At 40.3% G+C, this 17,890-nt stretch overlaps 1 protein-coding gene across 2 annotated transcripts in view; it reads left to right on the top strand.

Moving 5' to 3' along the window:
• Window positions 1–16,371, top strand: part of LOC126238586 (UBX domain-containing protein 11-like) — a 197,813-nt gene extending 181,442 nt beyond the window's left edge. For both annotated transcript variants that reach the window (XM_049947801.1, XM_049947800.1), the window contains exons 7-8: window positions 9,782–9,949; window positions 16,100–16,371. In XM_049947801.1, coding sequence (XP_049803758.1) covers window positions 9,782–9,949; window positions 16,100–16,252 — 321 coding nt within the window. In that variant the 3' untranslated portion in view covers window positions 16,253–16,371. The remainder of the gene's footprint in view (window positions 1–9,781; window positions 9,950–16,099) is intronic.
• Window positions 16,372–17,890: the final 1,519 nt, after the last annotated feature.

Raw genomic sequence — 17,890 nt, 5'->3', positions numbered from 1 at the left:
ACACTGCAATTTATAGTTGTTGCTACCCATACATATTTACAATACTAGTACCATGTTCTGTGCATCGCCTTCCCTGGTGTAGAGGCAATAGTTACTGGCTGTCAACATGTGGGTCAGTGGGCATCCTGTATAATCAGTGTAAAGTGTTGGATGTCATCGAAGACCTTTCTCTCATAATTGATATTAGATTACAGATTACAAATGACATAGTTTGATGAAGATATTGGTTATCTCAACATTGTTGCAGCCCCAGCAGGCTATGCAGCAACCATCACCATCATGGACAGGAACCCAAATACAACCAGTATATTCCTCCTATGGTTCACTCTCTCAAGGTACCAATGTACACATAAACATTTGTGAACCAGTTGAACATCAGGCATCTAACTGCATTTTTGGGAGATGCTAACTGGGATCTGACAAAATAGCTTATTGGATTTGACCACGTCAGTAAATACAAAAGGAAGGATGACATAAAATCTCCTGTTAACATCTGCTTTTACTTGTACAGTACAGCCCAGCAGTAGTTTGACATCTCTGGGGTACAGTTCAAGATCTGGAATAAATTTCAAGTAGAAATTAAGAAAGTCTTTGGCAAGGACCAGTATCAGGTCCACTTAACCAAAGAACCAAAACCAGGAGGAAATAACAAAGTTGCTTAGAGTGTACATAAAATAACTTGGCCCATACCTGTGAAAATGACGTGCTGGTGGAGAATACAGTGGTAGAGTGATGTGGGACTTGTAGCATGTGGCTATGGTGCCATAGGGAAGTTGCAGTGAAACAGTTGAAGTACTCACAAACAGAATTTCTATGCTACTGCTAGCAAGCTTGCAAACAATTGTATTGATAGATTATGCCAGTATGATTAAGACTGTGCCATTATGATTAAAAATTCAGTACCAAATAAGGAAATCAGCACTTAAAAAATTCAGATGCCCATGTGTATAGTGGCGTGCACTTAAGTAGGTGGAGGTGGGTGACACATAGTGTCAGGGAGCAGTGTACCATGTGACACTCCAACAGATAGTGTCATTGTGCCACATTTGCCTGTAGCATGTGCACCGAAGTACATGTTGAATATTTAGCATTGATTTTCACGTTATTTTAGGTATGGTGACATTATTTAGGTACTCTAGTGTTCATTTTGCATGGCATAAAGCAAACACAAGAATTATTATGTTAAGAAATGAGAGAAATAGTTTTTCAAGCATATAAATTCTACTAGGCAGAGTCAGAAGCAGAAACTGTAACCACTATTGTGCTTGCCAGTGTAGACAACAGGTGGAATGTGAGGAGTGGGGCAGGGACAGAAAGAGCGAAAGTACACTGGCTGTTAGTCTCTGTGCAGAACACATTTCGCTGCTGCCTTTCTCTGTGTACACCATAAGAATGGCTCAGCCATTGACAGCAAACTAAAGCAACTGCCTCATCAGAAAAAAAAGGTGTGGATTCATCCAGTGCATTTTTGCACATGTGTCAAGTTAATTTGCATGAGCGCTACTCTATATGTCACACAATGAAGCCAAATGTGATGGCACCTAATGAAGTTTCACACCTAAGAAAGACCATGGCAGAGGACTCTTAGGAAGAATTTCTTTTGAAGGATGCGACCACAACAGATGATTTCATCAAATGGTGCCAGCAAATCGATACAATGCAACAGAAAAGTGTATGTCATAAGATTGTCAGCAGACTCTGAATGTCATGCCAGTGGCTTTCACAAAATGTCAGACCCAGCCATTAGGAGGTAGCATCACTAATTTAGAAGAGTTTCTTTGACCATTGGTATCAATCTGTATACAACATAGTGACACTGAAGAATGCGATCTGAAACAAGGGTCTTGTGCTGCAACTGTCAGACAACATACAAGGTTCTCAATGGCACAAGTATGGCATGCTCCTACACTATGTAACAATACAGACCTAATTTTCACAGTTTCTCAACAGTGGCAACACTCAGTCACTGCAAAGCTGAAAGTTTGAGTAAATGGGGATGATATTTACTCGAAGATATATGTATAATTTAGATTACACTCACACACACATTTATTCTTCTGCAAACCACTGTGGAGTGCATGACAGAGGGTATGTCCCTTTGTAGCAGTTATTAGAGTTCTTTTTTTTCTGTTCATGTACGGAGTGCAAGAGGACAGATTGTTTAAATGCCTCCAAGCGTGCTGTAATTGCTTTAATCCTCTCCTTGCAATCCCTTTGCGATCCGTGTAGGAGCAATACATAGTTGGTTGTATTATATTCCTAGGGTCATCATTTAAAGCTGATTCTTGAAACTTTGAAAGTAGACTCTCTTGAGATAGTTTAAATTTGTCTTCAAGATTCCGCCAGTTCAGTTCCTTCAGCATCTTTGTGACACTCTCCCATGGGGCAAACAAATCTGCAACCATCCATGCCACCCTGTTCTGTTAGTCCTATTTGGTATGGGTCACACAAGTGATTTGTGAGCAGTCTCCTTTGTAGACTGATTGCATTTCGCCAGTATTATACCACTAAACCGAAGTTTACTGCCTGCTTTACCCACGATGGAGATAATATAATCTTTCCATTCCATATACCTGCAAAGTGCTACACTCAAGTATTCATATGAAGTATTCCAGCTGTGACTCATTGATAATATAGTCGTAGAATACTATGTTTTTTTCATTTTGTGGAGTGCACAATTTTAAAGTTTTGAACATTTAAAGCAAGTTTCCAGTCTTTGGCCCACTTTGAAATCTTATCAAGATCTGATTGAATATTCATGCAGCTTCTTTCACACAGTACTTTGTTATAGACAATTGCATCATCTGCAAAAAGTCTGAGGTTGCTATTAATATTGTCCACAGATCATTAATATGCAGGTTGTCCGTAATTATATAACTAAAGTTCCTGTTCCAGAATGCTGTAGAAAGAGAACTCCTGCTCAGAAGGGCATCAAATTTTGACAGCATACTATTGAGGCAGGGGGAAACATTATGGAAAACACACACACACACACACACAAAGACAGAATACTTTACCAATCAACGGCACTGTAAGCATCAAATATGCACACCAGCAACTTCATGGCACACTGCTGTTCCTCAGTTTGGATCTGAGATGCTCCTCACTTTGCATCCGAGATGCCCAACATGACTGTCTTCGTGAAGGTTGGTAAAGCCCTTATACAAGAATGGTGCCTTTGTGCCAGTAGCCCTCCAGAAGTTCCAGGCATTCAATGGTATAAAAAAAGGCATTGGTCCAATATCTGCTGAGGGTCTGGAGAACATGATTACAAAATTCAGAAAGACAAGTCCTTTTAAAGTGCAATGTTGCAGAGGGAGGAAAGCAGTTGATCCAATACAAAATCACCCACGTTCAGGAATAGTTTCATGCTTACCTGCCAGCAAGACAAATGTTTGTTCTGGGATTTTTTGCTCACATGGAAGTGGATAATGAATGGCAATGGAACCTTTTATGGACAGATGAAGCCCATTTCTTTCTCCAAGGACATGTCTGTACAGAATTAGAGAATGTGGGAAACAGAAAACCTGCATGCACATCAACCAATACCATTTCATTCTGCAAAGGTGATTGTGTAGTGTAGGTGGATGGCATTGTTGATCGTACAGCCATGTTGCTTTGAGGAGATGAGTCATGTGGGTCCTGTTACCTGTACTATCACTGGTAAAGTCTACGAGAGTCTTTTGCACACCAGTGTCATTCCAACCTGTCAACAGCACGGATGTGTGTGTAGGATCATTTGTATGCAAGATTGCATTCCTCCACACATAATACAGCCAATGACACAGCTGCTGCAGAGGCATTTTGGAAATGCTAGAATTATCAGTCATAATTTCCCTACAGCCAGGCCATCTAAATCACCTCATATTATTTCGTGTGACTTCTGGTTGTGGGGTTATCTGAAAGATGTTGTGTTCAGTGCTCCAGTAATGAATGTAGCTGAACTGAAGGCATCAATTGAGCAGTGCATTCTGAACAGACTCCCAAGACACTCCAACCTGTTATGTAACATGCTGTTTCTTGGTTATAACTTGTGGCAGACAGTGATGTACAGCATACTGAACGTTTCTTATGCCAGTCCCATGAAAATTAGAATCTCATATGTCATTTTGCTTTTTATGTGGTTTTTGGACCCACAAAAATTATAAACTGATGTAATTTTGTTTTTTAGGCAGTTTTTGGCCCCAGGACAATTAAAAACTGATCTTGTCTTGCCTTTTATGTAGCTTTTGGTCTCAGGACAGTTAAAAAATGATTTTTCCTGTTCAATACGGTATGACTCGCCATGGTTGATGGGCCCAGTATGTGGTCCCTCCATTACAGCAAGATGGGGTACTGGACACCATTATCCATTAGAAGGATAGCGCACCACCACATTGGGCTCTAATAGCACAGTAGTGATCACTGGTGTGGCCTTGGAGGAGCTGTTCCATGCCCTCCTAAATAGTCCTGACATAACAACTACAGATCTTTTTGTATGGGTCTGTGTCACATCAACTGTGTATACGCAAAGACCACAGGTTCTGACTGATCTATGGAGCAGATTACAGTGATCTTTCAGCAAATCACTGCAGAAATGCTGCATGCCACATGGCGCAATTCGGTTGCGAGGTATGATATTTGATATTTACTGCAGTCTTAATGGTGGACATGTCAAGTGCTAATGTGCTGTGACGCAGTCTTCAGATACAAACTCCAGACTCTCATATACATGCATTTATTGTTAACAAACAATAAATTTCTGTAATTTCTTGCATATCATGTTTTAATTTTCTGACACCACAAATGGATCATCCTGTGTAATGTTGATGCTAAGGGTCTATACTCTCAGAATCTTTGCTCAAGCTCTGTAAAAATAAAGGAAGGAGAATAAGGGTTTAATGTCTTATTGAGGTCATTGGAAACAAAAGCACAAGCTTGGGTTGTTTTAAGGATGGGGAAGAAATTAGCTGAGGCCTTTCAATGGAACTGTCCCAGCATTTGCCTGGAGCGACATAGGGAAATTATGAAAAACCTATATCTAGATGGCTGGACACAGATTTGAACCATCATCCTCCCAAATGCAAATTCTAATCCTGCACAAATTATGAACTAAACATACAAAATGTACTGATTCAGAATGTAATCAAAAAATTAAAAATCTCAGTATCAGTATTCCAATGTACCAGTATGACTTACGAGGGTTGAATGAAAAGTAATGCCTCCACATTCGTTAATTTGGTTTGGATGGGAATATTTTAATCAATCAAATGCAGAAATAATTCTTAGAATGTTGTCTTTAATTACCAATATTCGCTTTTCCACATAATCACCAGCCAATTAGATACATTTCTGCCAATGATGAACAAGTTTTCTGAAACTGTCACGGAAGAGGTCAACACACTGTTTCCACAACCACAGTATCACAGTTCTCTCAATGTCTTCATTAGAAGCATAATGATGTCCCTGCAGATCATCTTTCATTATCAGGAACAGATGGAAGTCAGACGGCACTAAATCTGGACTGTATGGAGGAATCTCCTTTGGGGTGACACCTTCTCCTGTCAAGAATTCAATGACTGCTTGTTGCTTAAATTGCATTGGCCAACCGTCTGTGCAGGGTCCATACTGTAAACTGTAACAACACAACCGTTCAATGCTAAGGCTTCCCGCCAGCTGGAGCTGTAGAGAAGAGGCTACGGAACAAGCCAATACCTGCCACTTACCAATGCTGCCAACTGTCAAAGAGTTACGAAAGTGCAGGCATTACTTTTTGGTCAACCCTCATATATCAACATGCCTACTGAATCCACCCCTTCCTTATTATTGTTGTATTGCTCAACTGTAAGAAGATAGGGTATGTCAATATTTTTCTTGTTGCAGTGTTCTAATTTTCCATAATGTACAATGGTTCAGATATTAAAAAAAAAAAAAAGACTGGGTGTGGTGGTGGAATGATGACTGTGTAGTGCTGGAATGGGAGCAAGGAAGGGGCTGGTTTATTCTTTTCCACTACTTCCTCTCCCCCCCCCCCCCCCCCCATCACCCCAGCTCGCCCCTGCGCGCTGCCCAACCTGCAGCACCCCAGCTCGCCCCTGCCCGCCGCCCAACCTGCAGTGCTTCACTGTCCGTGCCATCCCCACCATACTATCCCTCCCCCTCCCCAGCCAAGGCACCTCCTTTCCCCCACCCAGTCGCTGCTCCCATCATGCATTGGTGCTGCTGCTCACAGTGTGGTTTCAGCTGCCTGAGACTGAAGTTGCGAGTGTGTGTGTGCGTGTGTGTGTGTGTGTGTGTGTGTGTGTGTGTTTTGACAAAGGCCATTGGCCAAAAGCTTAAAGTGTGAAAATCTTTTTGTTGTGCCTATCTGCGACTCAGCATCTCCGTTATATGGTGAGTAGCAACTTTCCTTCTCAGAATATTGTTACATTGCATCCTCAATTTTCCATTGTTTGATTGTTGTGTAATTTAAGCCGTACATCCAATCTGCAACTTTATTCTTATACAAAAGTGGTCAGTTTTATAGATTTTTAGTAAATCATGCTATTTGATGTGGTAGTGAATGTTTCTCATTGATGCAAGTGGTGAGGCATTCAAGCATTTTGATTCAGGGAGTGGCTCTTGGGAGCAAGAAGGGATTTCTGGGAGATGGGGAGTTGTGAAACACTTCAGGTTGAGAGGGAATAGAGTTGGTTTCGAGATATGATAGCGAAAATCTTGCATTGAGAAGTGATAGAGAAGATACTTGATGTTGCAGGGCAATTAGTGGGGTAAAGTGATAGTATATGAGCAGTTAGTGGTCACAAATACTTAAAATTTTCTCAAACTTGGTTAAATTCCAGGGCACGTAGCTCTTTGTTTAGTGAGTTAGTATGAACTTTAACTGTGAGCAATCATCGAAAAATATGTTTCAGGGAACTTTGATATTATTTACTTGCTGTTCTCAGATTCTTTGTACCTAATTCAAAGCATAGAACTTTGTTATTGTAGTGAAATACTGATGATTTATTGATTTCTGGGGAGTCAGCTACTATTCTGATTATGTAGATTGACACAATCTTAACTGCAAGTAAATATTTATTAGTTTGTATCTTTTACACTACATTTTTGCAGGGCAACCATTTCTTGATAGTCTTTCATGTAATTGATTGAACAAATTATCACTTTATTCTACATAGATTTGTGGTGTTGCCTACATCAATTTATCATCAGCAGATAATAACCTTGTATTGCTATTTATTATTATTCTTTTACTTGCACTTTGTGTTTAATTCAATTTTTATTTAACTTGCCAGTGCTTTATCTATTTGACTAGAGGATCATAATCTGTAACTGTTACTTCAGCTATCTTAGCTAATGAGCATGAAAGCAGATGTGTACAGCTTGACCCTATAACAATGTAGAGCCACATTTTCTGAACAGACCCACACATAGCCCAAATACCAAATCACCATCAGTCTCTTAGTTTCGTACGTCACAATTACGGTTTCTTGTTAGGGAATCTGATTAGAAAATCTATCCATATTCATTATAAAGTTGGTATATCACCAACAAGAGGTGTCAAAACATGATGATAAACTTAGCAGGGAATTTACTGACAAACTATAGCCTTTTCAGCTCATCCACAAGCATAGCTCCTGTGCCATCTCCTCCTGCTATCCAGCCACCATCTAGTATTCATCTGATCACCCAGTATCACCCTGGCCATGAAAAGCTCAACCATATCCTTCAGCAGAACGTTGACTATCCCTCACTGTGCCCTGAGATGAGGGATACCCTATGCAAAATCCTATGCACAACACTGAAAGCAGTGTTCCACCACTCACTCAACCTTTAGAATAACCTCATCAATGGCTATTTTAATCTGGTTCCAAATCCAGGGCCCTTTTGGTCATTTCCTTGTGGATGATTCTGGTACATGGCCTGTAGTGTATACCCATCCAGCACCCCCTTTCACAATCCAGTCACAGGTATTTCCTACCTGATAAAAGGCAGGGCCACCTGTGAAAGTAGCCATGTTATAAGAGGTCTGTTCAAAAAATTCCAGAATTTTATCCACAATTTTTTTTTTACGCTTACCTTCTACTTACTGTGCATGGACTCATCCAAAATACTCTCCTCCACAATTGATACACTGCTCCCTATGCCATTCCCACTTCTGGAAGCAGTCTGGTATGCCTCTTGCTGGATTGCGTGGAGTGCCGCCTGCAAATTTTCTTTTATCTCATCGGTCCTTGAAAATTTTTATTCCTTTAATGGGGTTTCCAACTTCGAAAATGAAAGAAGTCTGAAGGGGACATGTCTGGAGAGTACAGAGGATGATGCAACACAGTGATTTTGTTTTTTGTGCAATAGTCTCGCACCAACAGGGATGAATGTGCAGGTCCATTATCGTGCTGCAAGAGCCATGAATTGTCTCCCCACATTTCAGACCATTTCCTTCTCACATTTTCTTGCAGGCATCCCAACACATCCTGATAGTACCAACGATTAACGGTTTGTCCCAGTGCCAAAAATTCATAATGAACTAATACTTCAAAGTCAAACAAAACTATTAGCCTAGCTTTGATATTCAGCCTCGCCTGATGAGCTCTTTTTGGTCTTTGAGAGCCTTTCCTGGCCCATTGTGGAGATTGAACCTTGGTCTCAACATCTTAACCATAGACCCATGTCTCATCCCCAGCTATGATTCTCTGAAGAAACATCTCATTCTCATTTACATGACCCAAAAGCTCTTCAGTGATTGTAAGGTGAAGGTCTTTCTGATCTTGACTCGTGAGTAATGGGACGAACTTGGTGGCAACATGATGCATTCCAAGATGCTGTGTGAGGATTTTGTGATGTGATCCAATTGAAATGTTACATTCTTCTGCAAACTCTTGGACCATCAGTTTTCGATTGGCACTCACTATTTCATTGACATTCCCATCATGACAGTTGTCGGTAGATGTCGAAGGGCATCCTGAACTAGGGTATCTTTTAACTTCTGTCTGGCCGTTTTTAAACAATGTGAACCATTTGTAACACCAAGTACAGCTTATTCATTCATCACTGTGGGTTTCCTGCATCATTTGGTTTATCTCTGTAAAGGTTTCCTTGAGTTTCATGCAAAATTTAATGCAGACGGGTTTCTCATCTAACTCTGTGACACAACCTTCTACTCAGTACAACAGTGAAAAGTAACTAACAGACATACAACAATGAAACTTTCGGCAGTTACACATTAAGCAAAGGCATGTGTAGAGATGCTGACTGCATTTAATGGCAACACACCATGAATGTTCCAGAATTTTTTGAACAGATATCATACATTGGCTTTGTTGCAGTGCAGCATTCTATGGCGGATGATAGCTAACCAGCTGTCTATTTGCATAAACATCTACTGCCAAACTGAAACTGTAGCAAACCACAATCTTGAACATCCAGTTGCTGTACGTTCAGTGCACAACAACACAAGTGACTTTTAGCAGCTGCTTTGCTACATGTGCCACTTGGACACTCCCTTCCAACATAAGTTTCTCTGAATTGCACATATAGGAAGACACACATATGCTCTCTCTCTCTCTCTCTCTCTCTCTCTTTCCCTGTGTGTGTGTGTTACTGCAGCTGTGTTAGTGTGCTTTTCCTGATAAAAAGCGGCAGGGCTTTAAAGTTAGTTGATTATATGTTCTGTTATAAGGTTTCTATGCCCCACACATCAGTCTGCTAAAGGTGAGTGGCTGACTTTGCTTTATTTTACATATTGTTTCATTCAGAAATTTCCATTATAGTTTGATTCTAATGATACACATTTTCTGTGTAGGCTGGAGACAGTATACCATTAACAATATATTCAAATGGTCTGGTTTTATCAGATGGTCCTTTCAGACCTTATTCTGACATAAACACTAAAATGTTTGTGCAAGATATCATTGATGGATATTTTCCATCTGAACTGCAAAACTATTACCCTGATGGCGTTGCTTTTAAGGTATGTATTGGAGAAAGTTAGCATGTAGCTAGAAATAAATTAAGTATAAATAGAAAGGCAAAGATTTTAAATATAGTATTAGATTGTATTGACATCCCAGTGGATCACCTGAGAGAGATGCTTACAACAAAGCATGCATTTATGTACTAAATAAGGTAATAAGACTTATTCAAAGAAAGAACACAGTGATTTTATGAAGAGCCATCTGGAATCTTATAAAAAATGCATATGGGGAAAATAATTACACTTGTGCAACTTTTACATGTTAACACAATAATAATTAATGTAGGGGAATCTTTAATGGTTATGAACCTACATAATTAATAGCTTCTGTACTGAAACTGCAAAAAAAAAAAATGTGCTAAGACCATATTTATTAGCACTGCTACTGAGTTATAAAAGCAATAAGGACCTCAAATCGTGCGCAACCATCATTCCTCAAATCTGTCAACATGCATACTAAGCTTACATCTGCAGAAATATCCGCATTCCACCACCTAAAAACTGATCCCAACCTTATAACCCTATCTGCTGACAAAGGCTCCAGTGCCGTTGTTTTAAACTGTAAGGATTACGTGGAAGAAGGACTCCGTCAGCTGTCAGATTCACCCAACTACAAACCTTGCCCTAGTGACTGCACTTCAGAAATCCAGCAGGATCTTGAGTTTCTCCTCAAATCCATAGGCCCATCCCAGAACCTCTCCCTGTAGTCTATCTCTCTTCTCACCCCTATCACTCCCCACACTCCTACCTTCACATGCTTCCTAAAGTCCATAAACCCAACCACCCAGGATCCCCTATTATGGCCGGTTACTGTGCCCCACTGAGAGAACCTCTGCTCTAGTGGAGCAACACTTTTTCAGCCTGCTACCCGACTTTCCAGAGTTCCTGTTTCTTTACCACACAGTGCACTGCTCGTCACTATTGACGCCACCTCCCTTTACACTTAACATCCCTAATTCCCACGGCTTTACTGCTAATGACCACTGCCTCTCTCAACGCCCAATAGATTCCAAACCACCCATCTCCCTGTCACCATGACCAACTATATCCTCACCCACAATTACTTCTCCTTTGAAGGCATAACCTGCAAATAAATCCAGAGTATGGCTATGGGCACCCATATGGCACTGTCCTATGCCAATCTATTCATGGGCCACCTGGAGGAATCCTTCCTAAACATCCAGAATCCCAGACTCCTCATCTGGTTCAGATTCACTGATGACACCTTCATGATCTGGATAGAGGGTGAGGACACCCTATCTACATTCCTCCAGATCCTCAACACCCACACTCCCATTCACTTTACCATGTCCTCCTCAACCCCATAAGCCACCTTCTTTTTGTTGACCTCCACGTAAAGATGGCTATATCAGTACCTCTGCCCATTTCCAACCTACCGATCACCAGCAATACCTCCACTTCAACAGCTGTCACCCATTCCATACCAAGATGTACCTTCCATACAGCCTAGCCACCCACTGGTGTTGCATCTGTAGGGACAAGTGGTCCCTCTCTAATTATACCAAAGGTCTTACTGAGGCCTTCACAGATTGTAATTGCCCTGTCACAGAGGAGCATTCCCCTCATGAGTTAGTACCATTCAGAAGTGGAGCAACTGAATTACATTCTCCGTCAGGGTTTCGACTACCTCTCGTCATGCCCTAAAATGAGAAATATCCTATCCAATAGCCTTCAAACCTCTCCCACAGTAGTATTCTCCTCATCCACCCTACACAACCCTTACTTCCAATCCCTTACTCATGGCTCCCTATAAAAGACCTAGATGCAAGACTAGTGCCATACATCCTCCCACCACCACCTACTTCAGTCCTGTCACAAATGTCACCAATCCCATCAAGGGCAGGGCTACCTGTGAAACCAGGCTTATCTATGAGTGAGGTAAGCTGCAACTGCTGTGTCACATTCTGTGTGGGCATGTCTGTCTGTATGAGTGGCCATAGACAGACTGTGGCCAAGAAACAACTGGACCACACTGTTGCTGAGCATGCCACCCAACATGACATTCTTCATTTCAATGACTGCTTCACAGCCTGTGCCATCTGGATCATTCCCACCAACACCAGCTTTTCTGAGTTACACAGGTGGAAACTCTACCTGCAATATATCATACATTTCTGTAACCCTTGTGATCTCAACCTTCGTTAGTGAGTGTCATACCCATCTAGCCCCTTCCCCGTTCCCAGCCCTCTATACCACCACCGCACCCGATCTTTTTAATTCTCTCCTTTTCTGCTATCCCCCCCTCCTCTCTCCCCCGCCCACATTCTAGCCTCCAGACTGCACCTAGCTGGCCTTCTCCCCATCTCATCCCTGCATACTCCCAGCAGCATTTTACCATCCCCCACCCCTACCCTGCTAACTCACCCCCTCCGCACCCCAGCCTCCTCCTTATCCCCACCCAGCTGCTTCACCCATACTATGCTGTTACTGGCAGTCTGGCTCCAGCTGCCAGAGACTGTGGTCACGTGTGTGTGTGAGCTGTATTTGTGTGAGTTTGTATGTTGTTTATTTTTGAGAAAGGCTTTATTGGCCAAAAGCTAACTTTCTGATAGTCTTTTTGTTGTGTGTTTCTGTAACTCAGCATCTATGCTGTATGGTGAGTAGCAACTATCCTTTTCATAATATTGTTATAAACTATGTCACACATAGATTCAGAAGGGTGAACAATAAACAGTTAACAACAGGAATATTTTTAGACTTGTCAGAAGCATTTGATGTGGTTGATCACAATAGCCTTGACACTAAGACTGATCAACTGTTACCTTAGTAATTGGAAACATCTGGAATGAGTTAGGTACCCTGGTCAGAAGTCCAAAGCAGCCAATGAAATGCTGTCATGTCAGGGTACAACCAAATATAGGGTGCCTCAGTTCGCAATTACGGGACCCCTTCTGTTCCTCTTGTATATTAATAGTCTGAGTCTCATTGTGGATCCTCATAAAAATATCTTATTTGCTGACTCTACAACAGTTTTACATAATATCAAGAATAGCAAGGAATTTGTAAACTATGTCCAAAGCTAGTAAGCAGTTGGGCACATGATAACCAGTTAATCATGAATAACAAAATGAATTTTCATGCTCATCAAAATAGGGTTCCACATAAACCTGTCATTCCAATTATGGAAATGGCAGTTCCAAGTAGCACAGAAATCTGGTTGTATGGCTGCAAGATGACTCAAAATGGATTACACATATTGAGTACAAAAATGGACAATAATTAACTTAAGGAAGTAAAAGTCATAGTGTTGCCAGTAGAGACACATAAATGTGACATACAGGGTGTCCATCAGTAAAGTCCCAGCTTTAAAACGCTGCAGAAAGAGAACCTCTGCTCAGAATGTCGTCGAATTTGAACAGCGTATTATTGACACTGGAGGAAACATCATGGAACAAAAAAATCTAATGAAAATTTTACCAATAGAAGGTGCTGTAAGCGTCTTAAGATAAACGCGGTCAACTACAAATGACAGATGAATCATAATACAATGGCTGTGGTTTTGAGATGCACATTTCGCCATCTGTACTTTTCAATGTGCGTGAGTGCAGACATTCCGCAGTCAATAGTTGCAGCACTGTTAGTTAGATCATCCCATCCACCATGGCAGTGTCCTACTGGATTGGATGGGAAAAATTGATTTTTAATTGTCTTGAGGCCAAAAACTGCATGAAAAGCAAAATGACATCGTTATCTAATTGTCATGAGACTGGCACAAGACATGTTTGATATGCCGTCCATAGTTTTCTGCCACAAGTTGAAATCAGGAAACAACATGTTCCACAACAGATCAGAGTGTCTCTGGGTTGTGTTCAAAATGCTTTGTGCAGTGCATGCCTTCAGTTCAGCTGTGTTCATAATTGGAGCACTGAACATAACATCCTTCACATCACCCCACAGCCAGGAGTCATATGGATTAAGATCAGGTTATTTGGATAGCCAGGCTTTAGGTAAATTAGGGCTGATAATTCTAACACTTGCAAAATGTCTCCGCAGCAGCCGCTTGACTGGCAGTGCTATGTGTGGAAGAGTGCCATCTGGCATAAAAATGATCCTACACACACATCCACACTGTTGAAAGGTTGGAATGATGTGGACATGCAAACGTCTCTCATAGCATTTACCAGTGATAGTGAAGGTAACAGGACTAGCAGGAAAAGTATGGCTCTATGATTAACAATGCAATTCGTACACGCCACACAGTCACCCTTTGCAGAATGAGGTGGTACCGGTTGATGTGCATGCAGATTTTCTGTTGTCCATATTCTGCAATTCCTGTTGTCCATATTCTGCAATTCTGTGTACTGACAGGTCCTTGGAGATGGGAATGGGCTTCATCTGTCCACAGAATATTCTATTGCCATTCATTGTCCACTTCCACATGAGCAAGAAATGCCAGAGTGAACATTTGTCTTGCTGGCAGATCAGAAGGAAGCATGGGTGATTTTGTATGAATAGCAATGCAGGATATTTCATAGGATTTTATGCACCATGCTCACAGGCATGTCCATTCCCTGTGAACTGTATTTCTGCACACCTGGTGGTGAAATGTTCACAACTATGCAAGCTGCAGTCAACATGTTTAGCCATAATATACTGGTGTAACACAGTGATGGTTTAAAAATTTGGGACATTGTAGAGGACAAAATTTGGAACATTTTGATGTAAGGAACATACAACCATTTTGTATGCACTTGGTAGACTAAATGAAACACCAGAATATTGTAGTTTGGAAACTTTTAATTGACAAAACAATAATGTACAACCGAATACTGTGGATTGAATCAGTGGCTTCACTGCTTTAGAGTAAATGTATAATGTGAAGACTGCCAACTTTGTTATATAATATGCAGCAAGGAACCATGTTTTGTCTGATTCCCTGCAAGATTTCACTCTCCTCTCTTATGGTATCAAATACTGTGAAGATGTCCTCTATAAGCTCAGGTACTATTCTTACTGGTGTTGAGTGTATAAGGGACCTTAAATAACTGCAGAGGAAAATGTCAAGGAATTGGGAATCCAATTCGAATTACCCAATTACTCTCTGCTTGAAACTGTTTGTGTGAAATACCCTGGCCTGACAATCAAAGCACTGGAGAACCATTGTTCTGAAACCACTAATGAATGCATAGTTTCAAGGAAATATCTGCTACAAGTTCAAGCAAGGCATTGTCCAGAAAGACCAAATACCATGCATCAATCAAACAGTCTCAGGAGATGTGTGGTCAAATAAGGTGATCTCCAAGAATTCCAGGCCAAATGTTCACTGAGAATCTTAGCTGGTAACTTCTCGTACATGTAGTGAATGGATTTTTAATAGCCTACTGGTGGCTGTAGAAATTTTATCTCACATTTCCAGCCATAGGTTCCTTACATCAAAATGTTCAAAATTTCATCCTCTACAATTTCCCGAGTTTCTAAAACTCCATTTTGTTACACCCTGAACAGGTGGTCGTTTCTTTGTGAGAAGAATAGGAACCTGAAATGTCAACTGTCCTGACAGAGTATTGTTTTGTGATTATGTTTATGTTTGTACTTTACATTCAGTTTACCCAGACTGGCAACATTTCTTTAATATCATGCTTTGAAGATAGGAAATAAAGGCAACACTACATGTTTGTGAAAATATTTTTGAGGCACTGTGTAACTGATTAAGATTCTAGATTCGTATTTGGGAAGAACAGTGTTCAAATTTCTTTCAGGCTGTTCTTAGTTAGGTTTTCTATATTTTCTCTAAATTGATGGATCTATGTGCTGGGACTATTCTTTTAAAAAGAATGTACCAAATTTCTTGAATGGTTCTAAAGATTTTAAAAAAAAACTTGTAATATGGAAAACACATGTAGGAGATTGCTATATTTTTGATTAAGCTTTCTGCTTACTTATCCTTGGGAGTAATCCTTACATAACACCCTTTCTTCCCTTCTCACTATCACCTATCATAACTCAGAAAATGTCATATTACAACAGTGTAGGCATTATTCTCTTTGATACTTGTCAGTTACCATTATCTAATAGTAAATCTAATTGCATTTCTTAAAACAGAACCAGCTGTACAATAGAATTTACAGACTTGTGCACTGTGCTAGAATATCTTTCAAGCAGTGAAAGTGTAATAATATTTTGCAGGTTATTGACAAGCATACAGTACATTATGCTGAAGAAAATATGCAATGGAAACCTTTCTGTGGAACGGGATACATTCTAGGAGGAAAACTGCAAGGCAGAAGTTCTAATTATAAGACAGACACACCAAAAACTTCATTGGATCTAAAGCTGTAACTACACTTGTGAAATGAGTTCATACCATTATTTTACAAACATTTTATGTGATATTCTATTTCATTTAATTTTTGTGAGAATATGTAATGTTTTGGAATGATTTCATGTGACTTAATTCAATATGGAAATGATAAATCAATCATTCATCTGTGTAGAGAAGAAACAAAATCAACTAACTAAACAGATCATATTTCAAAATGTACTGTATGACATGGGACAGGCAGCAATAGTAAATATTTATTGTTTATAAACGATATTTTGCATTCTTCATTTAAATGTAAATCAGAAAATACTATAACTAGACCACCTTCCCGTCAGGGTACTGGTCCTTGTTTACATAGAACCAACCTCTTGAGAGAAAAAGGGGGACTTTATATTGCATGATTTTTAGATAAAGAACAGAAAGCTAGGTGAAACCTGAAATTGATAGCAGTGAGATTTTTGGGGAAAATGTAAGTGTACATTGACAGGACAGGCTAAAGGAAAATGGAGGCAGTTTGTCACAGTAAGCAAGAAATTCAAATCCAATGAGATGGAAATTGAAATTTCATATTAGATTGGGCGGGACTCAGTATTCAGGGATGGGCATAAAATGGTAATTGGATCCTTCTATTGCCCATCAGACTCATCTCTTGATGTAACTGAAAACTTCACAGGAAGTCTCAGTTCATTTCTACATAAGTTCCCCTATCACACTGTAATCATTGGTGGAGAGTTTAATCATCCAACAGTCAACTGGGAAAATTACAGGTTTATTAGTGGTGGGTGCGATATGACATCCTGTGAAACATCACTAAATCCCTTCTCTGAAAACTACCATCTAATGGCAACAAATAGACCTGACTTCTTTGAGGATGTCCACATCAACACTGGTAACAGTGACCATGACACATTTCTGGCAACAATCATCACCAAAGTACGAAGGGCAAGCAGAAAGATATATATGTTCATTAACTTTATAAAAAATTAGTAGTGTCACATCTCAATGAGGAGCTTGAAACTTCCAGCATATGGCATGAGCATACAAAGGAACTATGATGTAAGTTTAAAAGAATAGTTGACCATGCAGTGGATAGATATGTACCCAGTAGTAGAATGTACATAATGGGAAGGATCCTCTGTGGCATACAGTCACTATAAATAAACTTCTAAAGAAACAGATTACTGCATAATGGGTGTAAAACAAAACATAGGACTATAGATAGAAAGATCCTGAATGAAATGTGTTTAGCTGCAGCAAAATATTGTCAAATGATCTTTCACAAAACCAGAAGAAATTCAGGTCATATGTAAAGGCTATTGGTGGTACCAAAGTTAGTGTTTGTCCTGAGTGAATGAGATGTGAACTGAAACTGAGGGTAGCAAAGGAAAAGCTGAAATTCTTGGGTGCTGGCATAAGCTGTTGCCAGTATACGCATCAGCAAAGATGTAGCGTGAAGAGTAGTCGCTGGATCAAGTGCGCATATCACAAGAGAGGCCAAAGACACACTCACAAGCAACATGCTGCCAATGCCCTTTGGACCGCAAGAATTTAGGCCACTGCCACTGACTGAAGGGCTCAGTCACTCACTCAACTCACTACTCCAGGTTGGTATCTGTTATTCATTCGTGGAGCGGCACAGTTCAGCAAAAGCTATG

Source organism: Schistocerca nitens, chromosome 1 (genome assembly GCF_023898315.1).
Source record: "Schistocerca nitens isolate TAMUIC-IGC-003100 chromosome 1, iqSchNite1.1, whole genome shotgun sequence".
In the NCBI taxonomy this organism is placed as follows: Eukaryota; Metazoa; Arthropoda; class Insecta; order Orthoptera; family Acrididae; genus Schistocerca; species Schistocerca nitens.
This window is presented reverse-complemented; position numbering and strand designations above follow the sequence as displayed.